A 26,793-nucleotide genomic window follows, 5' to 3' on the forward strand; every position below is an offset into this window, starting at 1 on the left:
ACCTTTTATTTCCAGACCTCTCAATTCACCCTAAAAACTTTGGAGCCACTCAAGATTTCAGGGTGGTCAGTAGCTTGACAGAATTTCCTAAGTTTCACTGGTCAGATGTGTTATAACCTGACCTTGAGTGTCACTCAGCAAGGACTAACCAGACGACAGGCCCACTTTTACCCACCACCATGGGGACATCATCATCCTGCTTTTAAGGGCCTTTTAGGAGCTGCTGCTGCTACTGGTTTGTGAACAGCACATGGCATTACCTTGGAAGAGTGGGCACCTGACTGTGCAACTGAGTGTGAAAGCTTACGTGTACTGCAGAAAGGAATGGGAGCCCAGATGTAGAATGCAATGTGCATATTGTGGAAGCTCAGTATGCTTTGTATATGTTATGGGGGCTATAAGGGGAGTCCAGTGTAAAGTGGGGGGTGCAAGAAGAGGAATAGGGCAATGTAATGTGGTTGGCTATGATTAGAAGGGTTGCAGTATAATATTGGAGCTATGAGAGGGGAGTGCACTGAAATAGGGGTTATTGGAGGGATGTGTAATTTAGGGGCTAAAGGGAAGGAAGAGAGTATAGTGTAAAATGGTGTAGATTGGTGGAGTGACTGTATGGGTCAAAAGTATAGTGTAAGGTGTGGGCTATGAGATCGGGAGTGCAATTTATTCCTATTTATTCAGTAAAGTGAATTTCTTGGAAAACCTACACACTTATTAGCCACACCTTATATTTAAATTAGACAGACCTATTTTTTGCTACTGCTACTTGATCACCCTGGTAAACTTCTTCATGCGTTAACATCTCAGCATCTTTTGTGATGCTCTAGCCAAGAATCAGCATATCTACAGCTGCAGAGTTTCCTTTTTTTAGCACTGGAACTAATCGAGTGATTACTGCATACAGAACTGTTTAATTAAGTCCAGTTACTATAGATAAAAATCTGCAATGAAGTTTAAAGTGGCTATAAATCCTAAACATTTTTTTTACCTTAATGCATTCCTTACATTAAGATGAAAAAATGTTTAGGTAGTAGTATCCTCCCTCACTCCCCCTCCCTTTACCTACCTAAGCCCTCATTCGATCCAGCACTGTGCCTGTCTGTAGCAGGTCTCCCCCTGCTCACTTCCTGGTCTCACAGGCTTTGCTAAGGCAACGGGAGTCAATGTCAATCAAAGCTAGTTACAGCGAGGCTCAGGAGTGAACCCGCATGAGTGATGCCATAGAAAACGGCTTTCTATGGGGGCACTTGCCAAGGAGAAGGAGCCAGGAGCGCTGGAAGGGGACCCAAGAAGAGGAGGTTCAGGGCCACTCTGTGCAATTCCATTGCATATAGCAGGTAAGTATAAACCTGTTTTTTATTTTTGTTTTTTTTAAATAGCATTTACAATCACTTAAAATCATTGCAATTTTCTCTTTGTGTCAGGAAAATAGGTGTCAGACGTGACTCATGCTGATAGCAGAGGAATAAAGCAGCAGACAGGAATGACACTTAGTGCTCTGGACTGAGACAGGTACATACTACAGAGGGATATACTTATGGTATATCCCTGTTCGTATTTCAGGCCAGAGGATGACAGCCAATTTAACTCCCCCTTTCCCCTAAAGCATCTATTCACCTTTCATCTCACCCCTGCTGCACCTTTCATCCATTGGTATCTAGGAGAGAAAGCCCACTATAAGCTTCAAACCACCTTGTAAGAGCTTACATTGGTCTATAAACTCTTCATCTGTCCTATGTGACAGTGCTGAGCCAATCACAAGGTACCAGTCACTGTTACATGGGAGAAGGGTTACTCACATGCTCTTCCATACTTGAAATCATCGGGTATTTCTCTCACATCCTGATGGCCAAGTGTAACAGTGCAGGAGCTAGGAAAGGTAAGCATGTGCTGCCAGGGAGTTAAGTAACCCTAAGATCCCATTCACACCTCAGCATTTTGTAGCTGAAGCATGAAGCTCCAAAATACAGGAGGAGAAAAAAATCAATTATTCTCTATGGAGATGCTTCACATCTACACTGCAAGTCGCCTGAAACCAAACGCCTGAAGCACAAAAAAGGTCTGGAGCTTTTTCATACTTCAAATTGGGCAGATTGGTGTGTTCTTTTAAGCATTTGTTTTGTTCTATAGAAATGCATGGAAATGCTTGACTTGAGCTATTTTTAGCATTCTAGCGTTTTGTTTTTTTTTTTCCTAATTATTGAAATATAATCATTGAGCACAGATGATAGAGTATAGCACAACTTTTCAGGAACAATGTCACAAGTTAGCCTGCAGCCTCTTGATTGTTTTGTCTTACCTCCTTGCTGTTCTTTCACATGTGTGTTTCTATGCTCACCTATGGGCATCGTCTGCCATTCCCTGGGTTTTATGTGCTTCCCTTTCATCACTTCCTGGCCCGCCTCCTAGCTGGCTCCCCTGTGGTCCTCTGAGAATCTGTTCAAGTATATCTGTGTACCGACCCTGGCTTGTCCCTGACATGCCTCCTATATTGTCTATCTGTGTACCGACCCCGGCTTCGTTCCTGACATCGCTTGTCTTCCGCCTGTCCTGACCTCGGTTTGCCTACTGGATCTCCTGAGTCTACTCCCATTGTACCCTGCTTCCGCTAGCGGTCTCTGCTACCTCAGCTGGGTGTACCTGGGGGCCGCGACCTGGTTCCAGCCTGCTCCAAGTCCATCCCCACCATCAGGAGCTCTGGTGAACAAGCAGGCTCGGGATAAGACTCCGCGCCCTGGGGAACCCCAAACTGTGGATTAAGAGCTCACTACCACAGGTGCTGACAAACAACATTAGTGGTACAGTAATCCAATAGTATAATCAACATACAAAGAGAAAACAGAAAATGGCTGAACATCCTGTCATGTATACTCCAAACACAGCTGCACTTGTTATTGTTCTCTTTCCCTTTTCCCTTCCCTCCCTCCCTTCCCTCCTCTTCCTCCCCTCCCCTTCCCCCCCTTGTTTTAAAACTGTATGAAATGTTTGCTTATCTAGCTACCGATATTCTTATGGACAATCGAATTGGAAAGCTTGCATGACATAATCTGGTAGATATACAATCTGACCCGACATAGGAAGAAGCCAATGTATAGGCAAGTTGAGGGGTTCTGCTGAAGCTGGGCCTTAAATAAACTTCCTGCACTGTGGCCAATTCCTTCCCTCAGTCAGTACTTTGTGTCCGGTCTACGAGTTTTCCCTCACAAAAAGACTGGAGGAAGAGAAAATAGGGAGAGAGAGGGGGCAGATAGAAAGGAAAAAAAAAGGAAGGGGGAAAAAAATAGAGAGAAAAAAAATATATAATAATAATATGAGGGGTAGGAACGTCTCTCATCCGAATAGAGGTGATGACGGAGTTAAGAGTGAAACCTTATGGGTCTGGTCAGCCCTAACCGCTGCCCCTCACCCCTCCCTATCTATGCAATCCCATGAGGGAGAGTTTTGCAGTATAAGTGGATTCACTTGGGAGTGGAAAGGGGCATATGTATCATACGTAAAAAGGAGAGGGTAATCTATTGCTCGAGTCACTAGAAATTGTCAAAAAGTCTGTAAATTTGTTAATGATTAATAGATTATGTCATTAGTCGACTATTGCACGGTAAGTCTCGGTAGATTTGAAATTAACCCAGAAAAGCCAAGTACTTATAAATTTAGATGGAGGTTCCTTAGCTGTGTGTATAAGCTCCTCCATTTCCTCTGTTCTGTTTATACGTCTGTACCATTCTTTTAGTGAGGGAACGAGTGGGGAGCCCCAGTGTACCAGTATACAGGCCCTTGCTGCGTTCACCAGGTGCATCGCTAGTGACTTATGATAGGCCCGACTAGATGAGGTGGCGTAGTGCAGTAGGTATTGAGCAGGTAAGTACTCTAGCGAGTCAGAGGTAACTTGGTGTATCAGTGTGTGAACTTTCATCTAGAAAGTTTGAATTTTTGAGCATTCCCGCCAGCCATGCAGGAGAGTTCCTACGGTTTGTTGGCATCACCAACATTTGTCGGGAAGCACTGGATTAATTTTGTGTAATCTATCTGGACAACAGTTTGTAATTAGTCTCCTGGGTCGATACATTCACCGTACCTTTATGTGTTTTGTGAAATATTTGTTCCCAATTCTCAGGAGAAAGTTCAGTTTGTAGGTCTTTAGACCATTTTGGACACGCTAGCCCCGAATCGGCTGATATAGGAGCGTCAAGGAGAGCATGAACAGTGGAAATGACATGTTGCTGTGTAGCGGTTTTCAAGCACATTTTTTCAAGTGTTGTCAGACTATGAGACACAGACATCAAGAATGAAGCAGACGTGAGAAAGTGGCAAAGCTGGAGGTATGTCCACGGGGAGAGTTTTATCGCTGGCTGTTGCTTAGTGAAGTATTCTCGATCCCTTAGCTTTCCGGCATGAAAGAACTGATGGGCCCAAATGACTGTATTTGAGGAGAGATCAGGTATAAATCTTGGTGTCATACCTGGTTGAAAATCTGGATTCATTCTGATAGGGGTCATAGGGCCTGGGATCGAGGAGATTTCAGTATGCTTACATGCTTGTGTGAAAGGTGAGAATGGTCTGTTTGATCAAAGGGTGCGCTTGAATAGCAGAAGGAAGGTGTTTGCTAGCTAGCCACTGAGTCGCCTGTAAGGGTAAATCTGAAAAGGAAGCTTCCAGACTAATCCAATCTTTTATTTTACCATGGACATGCCAGTCTACTTGTCAGGGATCTCCTCGATCCCCGCCGCGATGGTCCCGGCGCAGGCGCAGTGCACCGCCCTGTGCAGGGACACGGGCACTAGGTCCGGGCCGGCCGCGGCGTTCGAGTTCGCGCATGCGCAGTAGAAGCCGTGGCCGCCTGCTGGGCACCAATGGCAGCGCAGGGCGGGATATTTAAATGGCCCTGAGCTGTCATTCAGTGCCTTCTGGTCTTTCCTGCATCCTGTATCCTGCAAACCTGTACCCTGTAAGTTTTTGACCCGGATTGTACCTGACCTTGCTGCTTTCTCCTATTCTGACCCTTGCTTTGCCTGACCTCTCTCCTGAATGCCCCCTATTGGATTTGACCTGCTGTTGCTGACCTGGCGTGTGACCCGACCATTCTATGCCCGCTGCCTTGTACCTTGCCGTCCTCTCTGTTACCGACCCGGCCCGTCTGACCTTGCTCATCCATCCATCCCTTGCAGTGGGGTCTTCTGACCTCCTCATATCAGACTCTTCCCCGTGGGAGCCCTTGGCGCATACCACTACCACTGACGGACGCACCCAGTAGCCACGACCTGGTCTCGGGGGGCTCCAAGTCCATCCCCACCATCAGGGGCCCTGGTGAACAAGCACCCTGGGACTTAGACTCCGTGCGCTGGGGACGCCTATTCAGTGGAGTGCTAGTGGTACCGCCAGGCGGTCCCTTACAGTACCAGAAGGCCATGACTGAGTCTAGAGGAGGGCCCTCGCCGCTTGAGGAGATCTGCAGGCACCTGTCTAATTTGACACAGGCCGTATCGGCCCTGCAGGACAGATGTCAGCAGATTGAGAATCAATTCCAGACCTGCACTATATCCGTTCCTGCCCCACAGGCCGCGGTCCCCGCACCCCTGGCCGTAGCAGCCCCCGTGCCGGTTTCTGGGGTGTCCGCACCACTCCCGGCGGCCGAACCCCGAGTACCCTTACCGGAACGTTTTCACGGGGACCGCACACGCTTCAGGTCATTCCATGAGTCCTGTCTTCTCTATTTTGAGTTACAACCCCGGACCTTCGTGACTGAATCCGTGAAGGTGGGGTTCGTCATCTCCCTCCTGCAGGGTGAACCCCAAGACTGGGCCCACCGACTGCGGGGAAAAAATGACCCTCACCTTAGTTCGGTTGACAATTTTTTTGACGCAATGGCCATCCTATACGATGACCCACAGCGGGCAGCTTCTGCTGAAGCTACTTTGTACACGCTCCGGCAAGGCCGCCGAGCGGCGGAGGAGTACGCGTCTGAGTTTAGGCGCTGGATGGGGGACACACGCTGGAACGAGTTCGCACTCCTGCATCAGTTCCGTATAGGCCTATCAGAAGGCCTGAAAGATGAGCTCGCCCGGGTGGAGGTGCCTGAGACTTTAGAGGACTTAATTGCGCTGACCATTAAGATTGACCGTAGACTGCGGGAACGCAGGTTTGAGAGGTCCGGCCAGGGTCATGGAAATCCCTGGGGGTCATTTCAAGGTCCCAGTCAAGCACCTAGGCCAAACATCCAGAACCGGCCACCTGGAGATATCCCTGAACCCATGCAACTCGGCCTGGCACGGCCTAAACTATCTCCAGAGGAACACCAGCGCAGACGATCTACTGTGGTGAAGCTGGTCATATGGTACGATCCTGCCCGCAGAAACTGAGTAAGTGCACGTCTTCTTCCTTATCCATTGGCAATGTTGGTCCATCCCAACACTTAGTGGTGCCCCTTTCCTTTCAGCTTCCAGAAAGGACCGTGGAAGTATCGACCATAGTTGATTCGGGGGGCATGCAGCTGCTTCTTGGACATTAATTTTGCTCACCAGCAGGGTATTCCTCTCCAATTGAAACAGAAGGGGTTCAACATTTATTTGGCCGACGGTTCCCGAATAAAATCGGGGGTAGTGAACCAGGAAACCCCCTCCATCGCCACTGTCATTGCCGGCCAGCACCAGGAACTCCTCCGCCTGGATGCTATAGCTTCACCCCTCTTCCCAGTCATTTTCGGGCTCCCATGGTTACGGACCCATAACCCCCAAATTGACTGGGAGACCGGAGTAATCTCGTTCCCTTCCCCATACTGTCGGGTATACTGCCGCACTTCGGGCCCGGGGGTCCCCCAAATCCTCCTGTGCTCTGAGGGGGAAGCCGAATTAAAACAAGTAATCCCTGCAGCCTACCATGAGTTTCTAGATGTGTTCAGCAAACGGGGAGCCGATACTCTACCCCCCCACCGCCCTTATGACTGTCCCGTTGACCTGTTACCCGGTTCAGAAATTCCTTTTGGGCGAATCTTCCCCCTTTCAGAGCTCGAATTGGGGGCCCTGAAGGAATATATCGAGGACAGCCTCCAGAAGGGGTTCATCCGCCCCTCCACTTCACCGGCGGGGGCGGGAATTTTCTTTGTTGAAAAGAAGGACAAAACCTTAAGGCCGTGTATCGATTACCGGGAATTGAACAGGGTCACGATAAAGAACCGTTACCCACTGCCGTTAGTACCGGAGTTATTCCAAAGTTTAAAAGCAGCAGTGGTTTTTACAAAGCTGGATTTGAGGGGAGCTTACAACTTGGTTCGCATAAGGGAGGGGGACGAGTAGAAGACGGCCTTCCGCACCCGCTTCGGCCATTTTGAATATTTGGTCATGCCGTTCGGGTTGTGCTCCGACCACTTTTCAACACTTTGTGAATGATATTTTTAGGGACTTCCTGGATGTCTTTGTTATCGTCTATTTAGACGACATTTTGATTTTCTCCCCTTCTTTGGGGGAACACAGAATACATGTAGCGAGGGTATTGGGGCGATTGCGGCAGCATGGGTTGTACACCAAGGCAGAGAAATGTTGTTTCGAACAATCCAGCATTACTTTCTTGGGCCTGATTATCTCCACCGCGGGGGTCGCGATGGATCCTCAGAAAGTCGCTGCAATACTGGATTGGCCTGAACCCACAGACAGGAAAGGCGTCCAATGATTTATCGGTTTTGCAAATTTTTACCGGAAGTTCATCAAGAATTTCTCGGGTCTGGTCTCCCCCATTACTCAGCTAACCAAGCTGGGAACCCGGTTCAGATGGACACCAGAGGCGCAGGAAGCTTTTGAAGCCTTGAAGAAGCTGTTCACCTCGGCACCCATTTTGGGTCACCCAGACGCCGCCCTGCCCTATATCTTGGAGGTGGATGCATCGGAGAATGCGGTAGGTTCCATCCTCTCCCAGCGGAAAGGCACCAAGGAATTGCTCCATCCTGTAGCATTCTTCTCACGGAAGCTTACCCCAGCGGAGAAGAATTATGATATCGGTGATCGAGAGCTACTGGCGATCAAAACGGCGTTAGAGGAACCTGCTGGAAGGTGCGGTGCACCCCATCTTAATATTTACTGACCACAAAAACCTGGAATATCTGAGAACCGCCAAGCGTCTACGCCCGCGACAGGCAAGATGGGCACTATTCTTTTCAAGATTCAACTTCCACATTACGTACCGGCCTGGATCAAAGAACACTAAGCCAGATGCGTTATCACGTATGTACGAGGACGCCAGGGAGATCCCAGTACCCGACACCATCCTGTCCTCGGATGACTTCTTGGCCCTTCAGTCGGACCTTCGTTCCAAGATAATGGAGGCATCCACAACCGTCTCTACCCCAGGCAGAGGGCCCCTCCAGAACAAGGGGGGACTCCTATGGAGGGAAGATCGAATTGTGGTGCCGGAGGAAGCCCGAACCCTGGTCTTGGGGCATTGCCATGACCACCCGATGGCGGGGCACTTTGGCCCAGAAAAGACCCTGGAACTTCTCCGACGCTCCTTCTGGTGGCCGGACATGGCTAAAGATTGTAAAGGCTATGTAAGGTCCTGTATCACCTGCCAGAAGAACAAGCCATCTAGAAACAAAGTTTGGGGTCTGCTACGACCCTTACCAATTCCTGAACGGCCTTGGCAAAAGATCTCATTAGACTTTATAGTCGAGCTTCCGCCATCACTAGACCACACGGCAATCCTGGTGGTCATGGACCGCTTGTCCAAGATGGCCCACTTCATCCCATTGAAGAAAACCCCCTCGGCGGCCGAGACTGCGCGAGTCTTCATTCGTGAGGTAGTAAGGCTGCATGGGGTCCCCGAAGACATTGTCTCGGACCGGGGGGTCCAGTTCACGTCAAGATTTTGGAGAGCACTGTGCAAAGCCCTGGACATCAAATTGTCCCTCTCCTCTGCGTTCCACCCTCAAACTAACGGTCAAACCGAAAGGACCAATCAGACCCTGGAGCAATACTTAAGATGCTACACTTCGTTTACTCAAGATGACTGGATGCCACTTCTACCCCTAGCGGAATTCGCGTACAACAACGCCCGCCACTCAGCGACGGGACAGTCCCCGTTCTTTGCCAACTATGGTTTTCACCCCGTCTTCCTCCCGGATTTGGTCTCGGAATGCCCAGTACCAGCAATGCAAGATGTGGTAACGTTTTTCTCCGCGAACAATATGAAGCTTCAAGAGGCCATCAGTCGGGCCCAGGAAGACTACAGGAAGGCATTCAACAGGAAACGGAGGGGAGATCTGGTGTTGCAGCCTGGGGAGAAGGTTTGGCTAGCGACGTCCAATTTAAAGATGCTTTGCCCGTCGAAGAAATTGGGACCCAAATTTATAGGCCCCTTCTGCATTAAACGGATGGTTAACGAAGTGGCCTACGAACTCGTCCTTCCTGACACACTCAAGATTCACCCAGTCTTCCATGTGTCCCTGCTGAAGCCAGTAATCCCAGATGCCTTCCCTGACCGAGAATCTAGACCACCGGAAGCCATAACGGTCGAGGGAGAAGAAGAATTTGAGGTAGAAACAATCCTGAAGTGCCGAAGGAGGGGAGGCCAGACCCAATTCCTTATCAAATGGAAGGGCTATGGCCCTGAGGACAATTCTTGGGAGCCAGCCCATAATGTCCATGCACCCAGACTTGTCCGGAGGTTTTTTCGCGATCACCCGTGGTGGAGAGATCAGGTGGGCATCCGGAGGTTGCCCATAGGGGGGGGGGCAATGTCAGGGATCTCCTCGATCCCCGCCGCGATGGTCCTGGCGCAGGCGCAGTGCACCGCCCTGTGCAGGGACACGGGCACTAGGTCCGGGCCGGCCGCGGCGTTCGAGTTCGTGCATGCGCAGTAGAAGCCGCGGCTGCCCGCTGGGCACCAATGGCAGCGCAGGGCGGGATATTTAAATGGCCCTGAGCTGTCATTCAGTGCCTTCTGGTCTTTCCTGCATCCTGTATCCTGCAAACCTGTACCCTGTAAGTTTTTGATCCGGATTGTACCTGACCTTGCTGCTTTCTCCTATTCTGACCCTTGCTTTGCCTGACCTCTCTCCTGAATGCCCCCTATTGGATTTGACCTGCTGTTGCTGACCTGGCGTGTGACCCGACCATTCTATGCCCGCTGCCTTGTACCTTGCCGTCCTCTCTGTTACCGACCCGGCCCGCCTGACCTTGCTCATCCATCCATCCATCATCCATCCCTTGCAGTGGGGTCTTCTGACCTCCTCATATCAGACTCTTCCCCGTGGGAGCCCTTGGCGCATACCACTACCACTGACGGACGCACCCAGTAGCCATGACCTGGTCTCAGGGGGCTCTAAGTCCATCCCCACCATCAGGGGCCCTGGTGAACAATCACCCTGGGACTTAGACTCCGTGCGCTGGGGACGCCTATGCAGTGGAGTGCTAGTGGTACCGCCAGGCGGTCCCTTACACTACTATTCTGGATATATGGCACGCCCAGTAGAATTTCGTAAGGTTGGGGAGTCCTATTCCTCCTAACTGCTTTGGCAGTGTCAGTTGTCTAGCGTGTTTTGTTGCACGTTTTTGAGCGTTTTATGCTCAAATGTAATGATTAAATAAAAATAAATAATAATAATAGCAAACAATTCCAATCAAAAATTATAAAATAAATAAAAATTAATAATTAAACTAAATTTAAAAAATAACCCTAACCCCAATTTTAACCCCTGACCCTAACCTAAAATAAATAGCTTTATAAATAATAATACATAATTTTTTTTTTTCCTTTATTTTTTTTTTTTTTGTTCCATAAAAGTTTATTTAGAAGTGACAACATATTACAGTAAAATATACAGAAATGCACATACAGCCTCAATCAGGTCATAGACACAGCTTAAACCAAAATACAGGAAGAAACAACATGGTAGAGTGCGACACTGTGGACAACATAAGCATGTTAAGTTACGGCAGAGATAGGCCTGTAGTACTCAAGTTTCACAAATATACAATATAGAAGGTAATAACAGCTTACTTCCACCAATTGATTAATGGCGTACTGGCCTATGCATGGAGGAAATGAACCTTCGGAGCCTAAACCAAAAGCAGTACGCTATCAGGAGGCTAAGTGAGCATCGCAGTATAAGAGAAGATGTCGTGAGTACCATTAACTATCCTAGAGGAGGTAAGCTAACCATATACCAAGTAATCCTGAATGAAACGAAGACTAAGCCTGATCGAAGACTAAGAGCTTGTCGAGAAAGGAAGAGAGAAAAAAAAAAAGGGAATAGAAAGAAGGAAAGAAAAGAAAAGAACAGTAAAAGGAGAAGAATGGGAGTCATAGTAGAGAAAGAGGAAAGAAAAAAAAAAAGGGGGGGGGAGAGTAGGGGGAGAGGGAGAAGGGGGGATAAGAGGCAAAAAAAAAAAAAAAAGGGGGGAAGCGAAAGGAAGCGAACGGTCCGGGTTGCGAAGTTTGTGTCAACATTGCTATTGGAAATCGTAAATGAGAGTGTCAAGAACCTAAACATTCACCAAAGCGAAGCAGGCAAATACAAATTACCGGAAAGGAGGTCATAACCATGCAGATTATGAAGGAACCAGGGGCATAACCAGAGGTAGGGCTGAGCTCAATCAGGCATCCCGACCCATGAGAGATCCGAATTCAGGGGTAGTTACAAAGTGTGTCCAGCAGGCCCAAACATGTGAGTATTTAGTTGGCATATAATAATACATAATTTAACCCCTAGCCATAACCTTTAATCTCTAACCATAACCCTTAACCCCTTACAAAAAAAAGAAATAATAAATAAAAAGCAGATGAAAAATCTGGAAAACATAGCAAGAACTGATGAAACAGATTATATTTTTCTGTATTGGCTAATAAAAGAAAACACCAAAGCTCAAAAATGCTTTGAAAATGCCATACAAATATGTTCTAAACAGCTCAAAAACATGCAAACAAACTCGCAACAAAACACTCGGAAATGTGACGCTCAAGTGTGAATGCAGCCTCTGTGCAGGAAAGGAAAGGTTTATTTTAACAGCACAGTAGATTTGATTAGTAAAACCAAAGCAATGTGTACTGACCATAATACCTTATACACGGATAGTTTTTAAAGGGAGAATCTGTACATCTGGATATGAAACCGTGGTCAACATATCGAACAACAAATGTGAAATTCCAATCAAAAATTATTATTTTTTAAGCGGGACAACAAATATGCATACACTGAAAATATGTCGCCATTTCTCTTCAAGTACAGGGCCAGGCAATGCTCATAGTCCTACAGTTCATGGAAAGAATAGCTCCCTTACATTATAGGGCAAGCGCATTTTTAATGGGTGACAAGATCAGCCTTGTCTTGTCCTGACATAAACAACCTTGTGATTTTTATACTATTCTTTTACACCTATTCAACCTTATTTAAGCTCCTGATTGTACTGAGAATTATGGAGGACTGTCATCTTACAATATTGAATCTCCTTGTCATAATCCCCTCAACCTTCTACAAGTCAGGCTCAAGGTCTGGCTAATCCATCTTCCAAGAGCAAAGTGGAGTCACAACTCTTCAGTGAAATTCAGTAAATATTAAGAGATTAATCTCACAATGTGTTACAGTGTCACGTACCCCTGCTACCTTTACTGTGTTCTTTTAGATCACTTACAAGGAAATATGACAGATTGCTAATCATAATCACTGACGACATAATAAAGTACTTGTTTTACATGGAAATGAGCCTTGTATATTTATCTAGCCATATTATACCATTATGTATATGTAGCCACACTGCCTTAATCAGGAGTGTCTATTAAATGTAGTAATTGTCTATATATAGCACTTTTGCCCATGCTCAGTTCACTCTGTACATTACTGGCTAGGGACATTACTGGCTATTCTATAAAGAGCCTCGCCTTTTGGAATTGGACTGGCCAGGCTGCGCTTCTCCCTCTTAAACAGACGCTGTCAGCACCTCTCCTTAGTCACATCTGACTGCATTGAACAGTTATTTTTTTTCCATAAGCGGTGCTCTCCCACTAGGGTGTTTATAAATTGACATTCAAGTTTCACTGCAACTGAACTCTGTGTGCTTATTGTCCGTAACACGCTGCATGTCCCTAAAAGCCTAAATCTCAGCCTAAAGTATAAGGAAACCCTCTGTAAAGAGCCTGACAGACTGACCTCTTTAGAAACCAGACATTGAAGGCTTACTCCATGTCTACTATTTGCTTCACTAACAGATGTGCTTGCTTGGGGTGCTGTATAAACTGTAAGTAGCTTTCATATTCATTTACTGTTACAGGAATTTGCTGCCACCAGTAGAGTTTTACCCAAATGGGACTGCACACCCTAGGCTGTTGTCAAGGTCCTACCTTTCTTCAGAGCTTGTGCATCTCCATGAGCTGGCATCCATCTTGGTTTTCTGCAAAGCATGGTGGGAACCTTTATGCCTTCAGGCTTCTGCGGCTCCTCCTCAGAAGGGTGTGGTTGAGCACATTTAAACCTCCTGTCTGCAAGTGTGCGCTGCACTTGTGTCCTGTATGTTGCCCTGTTGCAAGCTCTTGTGTTGTTCCCATTGCTCTCCTGGTAACCGACTCGGCTTGGACAAGACTACTCTCTGCGTTAACCCTTTAACTGACCTCCCGTTGCTGAACCCGGCCCGTGACCTGAGTATTCTTTGCCTACCGTCTAGTACTGTCTGCTCCGTTGTTATTGACCCGGCTTGTCTGACTACTCTACTCGTGTTCCCATCTAGCTCCCACCAGCTGTGCGTTATCGCAGCTGGGGTCACTCGGGGGCCGCGACCTGGTCTCAGGCTGCGTCAAGTCCATCCCCACCATCAGGGGCCCTGGTGAAGGGTAGCCTGGGGCTTAGACTCCGCGCCCTGAGGGACTCTGGTCTGTGGGTAGTGGCTGTCGTCATTCGCAGCGTGACCGTACCATAGGCCTGCCTGCCCATTCCAGCGTTCCTGCCCTGACATTTGTATATGACACACTCCTGATACCTGCAATATTTATGCTAATTTGTACAGATGCTGGTAGCTCGGTAGTCATTGTTAATGAATTTCTTCTTCAAGGTAGGCTGTGGGAAGAAAAGCATACAGTATGTAGAGCATGGTAGAGTTTCATATTTTACAAAACACTGTGCTGAGGATTGTATATTTCTGTTAGACTCTTGCTTGTAGCACAGTAATTAAAGCATATTTTTTGGTACAAGGTCTGTGGCATATGTTATCATGTACACTAGAGATGAGCGAATCGAACTCGGCGAAGTGGAATTCGTTTCGAATATTAGGAAAATTTCTTCGGACTTCGGATGCGCGAATCGAAATTTTTCCTAAAATGGCGGCGACATGTGCGGCGACGGAGCGGGGATGTCTGGGAAGGCGCGCAGACAAGGCGCGCTGACCCATAATGCATTCATTCATGACATGTGACCGCATTAGCCAATCAGCAGCCAGCCAGCCAGCACTGTGTAATGGTCGAGCTATAAATGGCGGCCATTTTAGAATTCTCCATTTGCCTCCAGTCATTCAAGAGAGGCAGACCTGACTGTATTGAGGGAGAGAGTTAGGGACACAGAAACGTTACTTAGGGCCAGAGAAATGTTACTTAGGGCCACAGAAACGTTACTTAGGGCCCCAGAATCGTTACTTAGGGCCACAGAAACGTTACTTAGGGCCACAGAATCGTTACTTAGGGCCACAGAATCGTTACTTAGGGCCACAGAAACGTTACTTAGGGCCACAGAAACGTTACTTAGGGCCACAGAATCGTTACTTAGGGCCACAGAAACATTACTTAGGGCCACAGAATCGTTACTTAGGGCCACAGAAACGTTACTTAGGGCCACAGAATCGTTACTTAGGGACACAGAATTGTTACTCAGGGACAGACACAGAATTGTTACTGAGGGACACAGAATTGTTACTGAGGGACACAGAATTGTTACTCAGGGACAGACACAGAATTGTTTCTGAGGGACACAGAATTGTTACTCAGGGACACAGAATTGTTACGGAGGGACACAGAATTGTTACTCAGGGACACAGAATTGTTACTCAGGGACAGACACAGAATTGTTACTGAGGGACACAGAATTGTTACTCAGGGACACAGAATTGTTACTCAGGGACACAGAATTGTTACTCAGGGACAGACACAGAATTGTTACTGAGGGACACAGAATTGTTACTCAGGGACACAGAATTGTTACTCAGGGACACAGAATTGTTACTCAGGGACAGACACAGAAGTGTTACTCAGGGACAGACACAGAATTGTTACTGAGGGACACAGAATTGTTACTCAGGGACACAGAATTGTTACTCAGGGGCAGACACAGAATTGTTACTCAGGGACACAGAATTGTTACTGAGGGACACAGAATTGTTACTCAGGGACAGACACAGAATTGTTACTCAGGGACACAGAATTGTTACTGAGGGACACAGAATTGTTACTCACGGACAGACACAGAACTGTTACTGAGGGAAACAGAATTGTTACTGAGGGACACAGAATTGTTACTCAGGGACAGACACAGAATTGTTACTGAGTTACTAGAATTGTTACTACCACCTCTTCTTCCGCCGTGTCCTCATCCGCCACCCCCGTGCCAAGTCCCATTACCCGACCGGCATATCACATGTGCAGGGCGCAACGGTGTCACGCTGTGCTACACCTGGTATGCCTTGGCGAACGTAGTCACACAGGGGAGGAACTTCTCAGTGTAATGAACAGAGAAATCGACAGATGGCTGTCTCCGCGCAAACTCAAAATCGGAACCATGTTGACCGACAACGGAAAGAACATGGTGTCTGCTCTGCGTCAAGGAAGGTTGTGCCATGCGCCATGCATGGCTCACGTGTTCAATCTGGTTGTCAAGCGGTTCCTAAAATCCACCATCCCACTGCAAGACATCCTTAAAATGTCACGTAAACTTTGCATGCATTTCAGCCATTCCTACACCGCAAAGCACACCCTCCTTGAGCTGCAGAGGCAGAACGGAATTCCACAGCATCGCCTGATCTGCGACGTTGCAACAAGGTGGAATTCAACCCTACACATGTTAGACCGCCTTTAGAAACAGCGAAAGGCCATCACCGATTTCCTGATGTTACAAGCGGATAAAGGTACTCCCCTGTGTAACTTCGATGTCAGCCATTGGCAGCTCATGCGTGACACCTGCCGCTTGCTCAGGCCCTTTGAGGAGGCCACGCTATTCGTGAGTCGGCAGGGCTATGGGATGAACGACGTCATTCCTCTGTTGCACGTCCTAGAACAAATGCTGTTAACAATGGCTGGTCAGGGTGCGGTAGACGTGGCGCACAGATCTCAATGCCACATGACCCCTGTGGGGGCAGGACAGGAAGAAGAGGAGGAGGTAGAGGAGGACATTTGTGCTCAGGAATTATTGAGTGAAATGGGTGGTTTTTCCACTCAGCGGACAGGAGTGGAGGAGCAGGAGCATCTGGTAGAGGAGGAGGAGGAGGAGACAGAGGACCCAGACGCACCGTGGCAGTATGCTGTGGAGATGGAGGCAGGGAGTCCCTCGCATTCCTTGGAGCAAATGGCCCATAGCATGCTTGGTTGCTTGCGTAGCGACAGCCGAATAATAACCATCAGACAGAGGGATGACTTTTGGCTGTCCACCTTGTTGGACCCTCGCTACCGTTCAAATATGGTGGCCTTTTTCACACCTGCTGAGAGGGAGGCCAAAATAACGTACTATAAAAACCACCTATGTAGTCAGCTGGTCTCTGCCTTTCTGCGCCAACGTCCATCCTCAGACACTGTGGGCCCTGTGCGCTCGCGTTCCGCTGCCATGGCAGCAGGGGAGGGGTGGGGTGGTAGGAGCAGTGGCAGCTCCACCAGCAGCGGCTGCCTCAGTCTGCAGTCGATGATGAGTAGCTTTCTTCACCAGCGCAGTGAGGAAACTACTAACCAGCCGCAGCAGCAGCAGCAGCATCAGGTGGACCTGGAGCAGGACCTCAAACAACAGGCTTGGGCCTACTTGGACAGCACCCTGCCAACCGAGGTAGACAATCCCCTTGACTACTGGGCAACGAAACTTGACCTTTGGCCCCAACTAGCTGAATTTGCCCTTGAAAGGCTGTCATGCCCGGCCAGTAGCGTGGCATCGGAGCGCATGTTCAGTGCGGCAGGAGGTATTGTAACTCCGCAGAGGACACGACTGTCCACCCAAAGTGTGGAGAGACTCACGTTTGTGAAAATGAATCAGGCGTGGATTAGTCTGGATTTCAAACCACCAGTTCCTGACACAACTGACTAAATCCGTCATGAATCATGCCCCAAACATGTGCCACTTTCAGGTCTCCTCACACTGCTGGTGTGTTACATTTTTTGTCATAGGGTGCTGGCAGATTACGGGCCTCCCATTGCTGCTGCCAGGCCCGTAATCTGCCATGGGCCCCAGTACCGCCTCCTCATGCTGCTGCCAGGTCCAGAGTCTCTCATGGGTCCCTGTACGGCCTCCCATTGCTGCTGTCTCCATCGCCACACTCTGCCATGTGCCACTTTCAGGTCTCCTCACACTGCTGGTGTGTTCCATTTTTTGTCATAGGGTGCAGGCAGATTACGGGCCTCTCATTGCTGCTGCCAGGCCCGTAATCTGCCATGGGCCCCTGTACCACCTCCTCATGCTGCTGCCAGGTCCAGAGTCTCTCATGGGTCCCTGTACGGCCTCCCATTGCTGCTGTCTCCATCGCCACACTCTGCCATGTGCCACTTTCAGGTCTCCTCACACTGCTGGTGTATTACATTTTTTGTCATAGGGGGCTGGCAGATTACGGGCCTCCCATTGCTGCTGCCAGGCCCGTAATCTGCCATGGGCCCCTGTACCGCCTCCTCATGCTGCTGCCAGGTCCAGAGTCTCTCATGGGTCCCTGTACGGCCTCCCATTGCTGCTGTCTCCATCGCCACACTCTGCCATGTGCCACTTTCAGGTCTCCTCACACTGCTGGTGTGTTCCATTTTTTGTCATAGGGTGCTGGCAGATTACGGGCCTCTCATTGCTGCTGCCAGGCCCGTAATCTGCCATGGGCCCCTGTACCGCCTCCTCATGCTGCTGCCAGGTCCAGAGTCTCTCATGGGTCCCTGTACGGCCTCCCATTGCTGCTGTCTCCATCGCCACACTCTGCCATGTGCCACTTTCAGGTCTCCTCACACTGCTGGTGTGTTACATTTTTTGTCATAGGGTGCTGGCAGATTACGGGCCTCCCATTGCTGCTGCCAGGCCCGTAATCTGCCATGGGCCCCAGTACCGCCTCCTCATGCTGCTGCCAGGTCCAGAGTCTCTCATGGGTCCCTGTACGGCCTCCCATTGCTGCTGTCTCCATCGCCACACTCTGCCATGTGCCACTTTCAGGTCTCCTCACACTGCTGGTGTGTTCCATTTTTTGTCATAGGGTGCTGGCAGATTACGGGCCTCTCATTGCTGCTGCCAGGCCCGTAATCTGCCATGGGCCCCTGTACCGCCTCCTCATGCTGCTGCCAGGTCCAGAGTCTCTCATGGGTCCCTGTACGGCCTCCCATTGCTGCTGTCTCCATCGCCACACTCTGCCATGTGCCACTTTCAGGTCTCCTCACACTGCTGGTGTGTTACATTTTTTGTCATAGTGTGCTGGCAGATTACGGGCCTCTCATTGCTGCTGCCAGGCCTGTAATCTGCCATGGGCCCCTGTACCGCCTCCTCATGCTGCTGCCAGGTCCAGAGTCTCTCATGGGTCCCTGTACGGCCTCCCATTCCTGCTGTCTCCATCGCCACACTCTGCCATGTGCCACTTTCAGGTCTCCTCACACTGCTGGTGTGTTACATTTTTTGTCATAGGGTGCTGGCAGATTACGGGCCTCCCATTGCTCCTGCCAGGCCCGTAATCTGCCATGGGCCCCAGTACCGCCTCATCATGCTGCTGCCAGGTCCAGAGTGTCTCATGGGTCCCTGTACGGCCTCCCATTGCTGCTGTCTCCATCGCCACACTCTGCCATGTGCCACTTTCAGGTCTCCTCACACTGCTGGTGTGTTCCATTTTTTGTCATAGGGTGCTGGCAGATTACGGGCCTCTCATTGCTGCTGCCAGGCCCGTAATCTGCCATGGGCCCCTGTACCGCCTCCTCATGCTGCTGCCAGGTCCAGAGTCTCTCATGGGTCCCTGTACGGCCTCCCATTGCTGCTGTCTCCATCGCCACACTCTGCCATGTGCCACTTTCAGGTCTCCTCACATTGCTGGTGTGTTACATTTTTTGTCATAGGGTGCTGGCAGATTACGGGCCTCCCATTGCTGCTGCCAGGCCCGTAATCTGCCATGGGCCCCTGTACCGCCTCCTCATGCTGCTGCCAGGTCCAGAGTCTCTCATGGGTCCCTGTACGGCCTCCCATTGCTGCTGTCTCCATCGCCACACTCTGCCATGTGCCACTTTCAGGTCTCCTCACACTGCTGGTGTGTTCCATTTTTTGTCATAGGGTGCTGGAAGATTACAGGCCTCCCATTGCTGCTGCCAGGCCCGTAATCTGCCATGGGCCCCAGTACCGCCTCCTCATGCTGCTGCCAGGTCCAGAGTCTCTCATGGGTCCCTGTACGGCCTCCCATTGCTGCTGTCTCCATCGCCACACTCTGCCATGTGCCACTTTCAGGTCTCCTCACACTGCTGGTGTGTTCCATTTTTTGTCATAGGGTGCTGGCATATTACGGGCCTCTCATTGCTGCTGCCAGGCCTGTAATCTGCCATGGGTCCCTGTACCGCCTCCTCATGCTGCTGCCAGGTCCAGAGTGTCTCATGGGTCCCTGTACGGCCTCCCATTGCTGCTGTCTCCATCGCCACACTCTGCCATGTGCCACTTTCAGGTCTCCTCACACTGCTGGTGTGTTCCATTTTTTGTCATAGGGTGCTGGCAGATTACGGGCCTCTCATTGCTGCTGCCAGGCCCGTAATCTGCCATGGGCCCCAGTACCGCCTCCTCATGCTGCTGCCAGGTCCAGAGTCTCTCATGGGTCCCTGTACGGCCTCCCATTGCTGCTGTCTCCATCGCCACACTCTGCCATGTGCCACTTTCAGGTCTCCTCACACTGCTGGTGTGTTCCATTTTTTGTCATAGGGTGCTGGCAGATTACGGGCCTCTCATTGCTGCTGCCAGGCCCGTAATCTGCCATGGGCCCCTGTACCGCCTCCTCATGCTGCTGCCAGGTCCAGAGTCTCTCATGGGTCCCTGTACGGCCTCCCATTGCTGCTGTCTCCATCGCCACACTCTGCCATGTGCCACTTTCAGGTCTCCTCACACTGCTGGTGTGTTACATTTTTTGTCATAGGGTGCTGGCAGATTACGGGCCTCCCATTGCTGCTGCCAGGCCCGTAATCTGCCATGGGCCCCTGTACCGCCTCCTCATGCTGCTGCCAGGTCCAGAGTCTCTCATGGGTCCCTGTACGGCCTCCCATTGCTGCTGTCTCCATCGCCACACTCTGCCATGTGCCACTTTCAGGTCTCCTCACACTGCTGGTGTGTTCCATTTTTTGTCATAGGGTGCTGGCAGATTACGGGCCTCTCATTGCTGCTGCCAGGCCCGTAATCTGCCATGGGCCCCAGTACCGCCTCCTCATGCTGCTGCCAGGTCCAGAGTGTCTCATGGGTCCCTGTACGGCCTCCCATTGCTGCTGTCTCCATCGCCACACTCTGCCATGTGCCACTTTCAGGTCTCCTCACACTGCTGGTGTGTTCCATTTTTTGTCATAGGGTGCTGGCAGATTACGGGCCTCTCATTGCTGCTGCCAGGCCCGTAATCTGCCATGGGCCCCTGTACCGCCTCCTCATGCTGCTGCCAGGTCCAGAGTCTCTCATGGTTCCCTGTACGGCCTCCCATTGCTGCTGTCTCCATCGCCACACTCTGCCATGTGCCACTTTTAGGTCTCCTCACACTGCTGGTGTGTTCCATTTTTTTTCATAGGGTGCTGGCAGATTACGGGCCTCTCATTGCTGCTGCCAGGCCCGTAATCTGCCATGGGCCCCTGTACCGCCTCCTCATGCTGCTGCCAGGTCCAGAGTCTCTCATGGGTCCCTGTACGGCCTCCCATTGCTGCTGTCTCCATCGCCACACTCTGCCATGTGCCACTTTCAGGTCTCCTCACACTGCTGGTGGGTTCCATTTTTGTCATAGGGTGCTGTATGGCCTCCCATTGCTTCTGCCTCCACCGCCGCACTGTGGCTCCACACTCTGGTTTTGGCCCCGTGACTGCCCAAATGAGTGAAGTGTGCGGTGATTCTAAGATCGACGGCACTCATCTGCATGTCATACTGACTGACAGTATTATTTCTCTTCCCCAGCAGACTCCAAGGGCATTTAAATTAAAGGTACAGTGTTCTGCACTAATATAAAGGCTCTCTGAAGCCTAGAAACACCCTTTTATAAGTTAAAATCGCAGCGAATATATTCGCATCGAATCGAATTTATTCCTCGAATTTGCCGAATCAGCCGAATCAAATTTTTGAATACTTCGCTCATCTCTAATGTACACAGTAGGGTCAAGTTCTGAGCGCCTCCAACTGTTAGCACAATTTTGCCACACCCACAATTTCTCACAGGCAGATGTGCTAATTATTGTCCTCTGACCTAGTCTGACTCCCCCCCACTTCCCGCATGAAAAAAATTATCTACAGCCCAGCGTTCCCAGCATGCAATTGTGTGAACCTAGCATTAGTGTACCTTCATGCACAGACCGATCTTCCTGAAGCGAAATTTTACAATGTTTTTGCAATCCTGAGCCAAGGCTACATTTCCACACTGACACATTATATACTTTTAACTTACTGGCCAGGGCAGAGTTCCCCCAATTGTTATTTGGTATATTCCTAAAATATTGTCTGTTTGTATCATGAGATAACATGTTTTTTATAGTGAATTGACTTTAAAATGGAATTCCAGTCAATAGCTAACTAAGGCTAAACCTATGCCCACCCCCATTCTAAAGCTATTCTAAGTACAAACAAATGGTAACTGCCCCAATCTTTAACTGGTCTTTGCAGAAAAGAGCTATTCTATCTAACCCTGTAAAGAAAAGATGTGTATGCTTACCTATTCTAAAGACACTCCAGTCCAGTCTCCAGCACCAGTTTCTGTGTGCAGAGAGCAAGCCGACAATGGCTGGGAAATGCCTGGGGGATGGCATCACCCCTAGACTTACTATAGGACATCTGTTGTCAGCTGCCCCTCCTGCACACAGAAACCACCGCTGACAGCTCAGCCAGTATTTACCTCAAATTTGATATTTCACTTTGACCAACTGACTCTTATATTTTTGCATACGATATAAAACACTGGACACCCTTGCCCCAAGTGCACCGCAACCCAACTGCCGTATTCCCATATATCCAAAAAATGTCTAGTCTTTTCTTAGTTAAAGGCCTATAAAATAAATGTACTGAATTTATCAGTAAAATCTACAGTGGATGTTAAGTGGTCCCCTTTGATCCATGTCTGAATCATTTTAATAAGTCAGCTTCTCAGTCACATCTCTCCCCACCTACACACACTGCCTTCAAGGCCCTCTCTGATGTGCAGCAGGGCAGGCGAGTACCTCAAGCACATATTGGGCCACCCCAAGCCATTAGTACATCCTTGACACCCAGTAGTCCATCCATGGATTTAATCATTTGTATGTATTTTAACCACCTTCCGCCCGCCCTATAGTACAATGACGGGCGCAAGTTGGTTCTCTCGTTCTGATAGGACGTCATATGACGTCCTACCATTCTCACTGCGCATGCGTGGCTCAGGGAGCGCGCAGCGCGGCGATCGCCAGTGCGCTGTGTCCCTCGGACACAGCAGATCACGGAAAGAGCCGAAGATGTCGGCTCGGTCATGTGATCAGCTGTGTCCAATCACAGCTGATCACATGTAAACAGGGAAATGCCGGTTATCGGCATTTCTCTCCTCTCGAGCTCTCACGCTGACAGCTCGAGAGGGGAGGAGAGCCAGTAATCGGCTTTCCGCGGAGGGGACATGTACACTGATCATCAGGGCACTGATGATCAGTGTGCCCTGATGATCAGTGTGGCCCCAGAAGTGCCACCTGTCAGTGCTCATCAATGCCACGTGCCAGTGCCCATCAGTGCCACGAGCCAGTGCCCATCAGTGCCACATCAATGCCATATCAGTGCATACCAGTGCACATCAATGCCACATATCAATGCCCATCTGAGCTGCCTTTCAATGTCGCCCATCAGTGCCAGTCAGTGCCACCTATCAATGCCAGTCAGTGCCACCTATCAATGCCAATCAGTGCCACCTATCAATGCCAATCAGTGCCATATATCAGTGCCAATCAGTGCCGCCTAACAGTGCCAGTCAGTGCCGCCTATCAGTGCCATATATCAGTGTCATGTATCAGTGTCATGTATCAGTGCTGCCTTTCAGTGCCCAGTGATGCCTGTCAATGCCCATCAGTGCAAACTACCAGTGCCTCATCAGTGCCCATCAGTGCCACCTATCAGTGTACATCAGTGCAGCCTATCAGTGCCCATCACTGCAGCCTCATTAGCGCACATCAGTGAAGGAGAAAAATCACTTATTTACAAAATTGTATAACAAAAACTAAGAAAACTTTTTTTTTCAAAATTTTCAGTGGTTTTTGGTTTGTTTAAGAAAAAATAAAAATCCCAGAAGTGATTAAATACCACCAAAAGAAAGCTCTATCTGTCTCAAAAAAATGATAAAAATGTCAGATGGGTACAGTGTTGCATGACCGCGCAATTGTCATTCAAATTGTGACAGTGCTGAAAGCTGGAAATTGGCCTGGGCAGGAAGGGGGTATAAGTGCCCTGTAGGCTAGTGGTTAAAAGGAAGAGCTAAAGGAGGAAGGGGAGGAGGAGTACAAGGCATTGGGGTTGAAGGAGGGGAATTAGTAAGTCTCACCAACCATTTCCTCCATGTAGAACCCTAGTTCTGGTGACCTGGAGGGCCTCAAGGGGTTTCCTTAATTTTCAGGGATTCCTTCTCACTTCCTTTTTTTATCTGAGGGATAGGGAGTAAAGGTAAATTCCCAGAGAGATGGTAAATAAAGAAAAATGTACAGAGGTTATAACCTTCCCCTACTCTATTCAAAATGAGAAAAAAGTTGTGCCTATAGTTTTACCTTAAGAAAATTAAGTGTGTCCCTGCTAATGCCCATTTTTTTACAATAGTTTAACTATTAGATTTAAACATGGTCAGAAACTAGTATAAAGATTAGTTTTCAATGGGGGTTTGCGGCTTGATTCTGGCTTTGCAGATTTCAAGCAGGATTTGGTGACTTCCCCACAAATTGAAACCAGACAGATTAGCTCATCGCTAGTAATGAGCAGTGCCAACTTCAGAACTTGCTGCATAATCTGTTACCTCTCAGATCCTTCTTAGATCTTACCTCATCTCAGTGAAGCAGTTGAAGGAGTTAACACAGAAAATGTAAATGTTATTTCCAGGAAAATAAAAAGGTGGACTTTTAATCCATTGTGTATTCATCAATACATCATTTAATATATTTGTCCTGCCTTCTCTGCAGTTATGAAAGGGTTACAGAGGATTACAGGCAGTATAACCTTTGATGTCCACACAGTAAAGAGTCGATGATTGATAACCGATGATCTTTTACTGATAACATGTGATCATAATGAGAATGAATGCGCGTGAATAAATGTGGTAAAACTGAAATACAAACAGAATAAACAAACATAAGTACATATCTAACTTCCTAGCTATGTGCATAACATTCCACAGTACATAGGAGGGGTACTTACAGACTTTGGGGGTCTAATCAAGCCCATATATGAAGAGAGAACAGCATCCCACATGTACTTGCATTGTAGAATTTCTTCAGTCTGAAGAGATGAGGTCACTTCCTCCCAAGTTAGCAGACAGGAAGTCCTGGCCTTAAAGGGACAGACACTGCTGAATGCTAAAGAATGCCTTGTGTAATACAAGGCAGCACACTCCCCACCTGGCATAATAATGATATGCCACTATTAAACTCTTGGAAAGAGTAAAACGACTTCCGTGATGGGTCTAAGGTACACCTTAGGGGTGCCCTGTTTTACTACTCTGACCTCTACTTTCCTGACTCTGCTATCACTACTAGCATCAGTCCCCACAATGAGTCCAATTGGCCACTCGTTCCTGTGGGCCTGAGAGTCTTTTAGTAGAACAACATCTCCAACTTGTAAGTTGGGCTTGTCGGCTTGTCATTTGTTGCGTGGTTGGAGGGTCGTCAGGTACTCCTGTCTCCATCTCTTCCAGAAGATATTGGCAAGGCTTTGAACTTGTTTCCATTGCTTGGTGTACAAGTCTTTAAGATCAAAGTCCCCATTGGGAGCTGTCACCATCTCCATCTTCTGGGTCAGCAACGTTGCTGGTGTCAAGACGGTTGGCATCTCTGGGTCAGTAGACACTGGGACCAAAGGTCTGGCGTTCATGATAGCCATGACTTCAGCCATCAGCGTGGTTAAGACTTCGTGTGTGAGACGAGTAGATCCAATCTTTAGAAGCATTGCATCTAGAATGCGGCGAGCTACTCCAATCATCCTCTCCCAAGCTCCTCCCATATGCGAGGCATGAGGAGGGTTGAAGATCCAAGTGCATCTTTGATTTTGAAGATAGTTACTTGTCTCTGAGTCTGTTGCAATGATCTTCAATTCCTTGCAGGCTCCAATAAAGTTTGTGCCACAATCAGAACGAATCTGTTTTGCTGGTCCTCGAATGGAGAAAAATCTTCTCAAGGCATTGATGAAGCTTGAGGTAGATAGAGACTCAATTACCTCAATGTGAACTGCTCTGGTACTCATACACGAGAAAAGAACAGCCCAGCGTTTGCTCTCTGCACTGCCTCCTCTGGTCTTGCGAGAAGAAATGTTCCAAGGACCAAAAACGTCTAGGCCTACATTTGTGAATGGAGGATCTGAAGCCAGCCTGTCTGGAGGTAAGTCTGACATCTTCTGGACTTCAAGTTTTCCTCTGATTTTCTTGCAAGTTACACATTTGTTAATCACACTGGAGACTAGTCTTTTACCTCCTAGGATCCACAATCCAGTTGAGCGGACTGCTCCTTCAGTGAGGTGGCGACCTTGATGTGCAACTTGCTCGTGGTGGTGTCTTGTCAGAAGAAAGGGCAACATGATGATTCTTGGGTATGACAATGGGATGTTTTTATAGAATAGTCGTATCAGCTGCGGTTAGACGACCTCCAAGTCTCATCACTCCATCTTCATCAAGGACAGGGTTCAACTTTTTGAGCGGGCTGTGTTTAGAAAGTTCTTCTTTCTTGAGAAGACCTTGAATTTCTTCCTTGAAGGCTTCCTGCTGAACACATCTGATAATGGTGACATTGGCTCGCTCAAGATAGTCATTGTTACCCTGGTCAACACTGGCTGTTTTGCTGAAGGATCTGGCCAAGCAGATGAGTTTCCCTATGGCACGGATGAGTGACTTCCAGCTGGAAAACCTTTTGAACCTACATGAGCCAAGACCTTCTCTGGTGGTTAGAGCCTTGTAAACTGCAACTAGAGGTCTTACCTCTTTGTCTTGGTCTGGTTCTACAAGCTGAAAAGTTCCTTTCTGATCAGTCTCTTCAGTTTCTGGTCCAGTCAAGAAGGATGGACCTGTGAACCAGTTAGTCTGTTTGAGGACAGCAGCTGGTACCAGTCTAGTCCCATGATCAGCAGGGTTCTTGTCTGTACTGATGTGATGCCACTGTTCTGGACTTGTACACCTTCTGATACGTGTTACCCTGTTTGACACGTATGTGTAGAATCTTCTTGAAGCTTTATAGATATAACCTAAAACAATCTTGCTGTCTGTGTAGAAGTTC

At 48.7% G+C, this 26,793-nt stretch overlaps 1 protein-coding gene across 1 annotated transcript; it reads right to left on the bottom strand.

Annotated features, from left to right (window-relative positions):
* Positions 1-24,563: 24,563 nt before the first annotated feature.
* Positions 24,564-26,101, bottom strand: LOC149447879 (uncharacterized). Its single transcript, XM_089651911.1, has 2 exons — positions 24,731-26,101; positions 24,564-24,638 (listed from the first exon to the last, which is right to left on the bottom strand). The coding sequence occupies exon 1, from the start codon at positions 26,099-26,101 to the stop codon at positions 25,172-25,174; it is 930 nt and encodes a 309-aa protein (XP_089508037.1). The 3' UTR covers positions 24,564-24,638; positions 24,731-25,171.
* Positions 26,102-26,793: the final 692 nt, after the last annotated feature.

The sequence above is a fragment of the Staurois parvus genome, unplaced genomic scaffold, assembly GCF_062004578.1.
Source record: "Staurois parvus isolate SC_StPar_1 unplaced genomic scaffold, SC_StPar_1.0 ptg000668l, whole genome shotgun sequence".
NCBI classification, from domain to species: Eukaryota; Metazoa; Chordata; class Amphibia; order Anura; family Ranidae; genus Staurois; species Staurois parvus.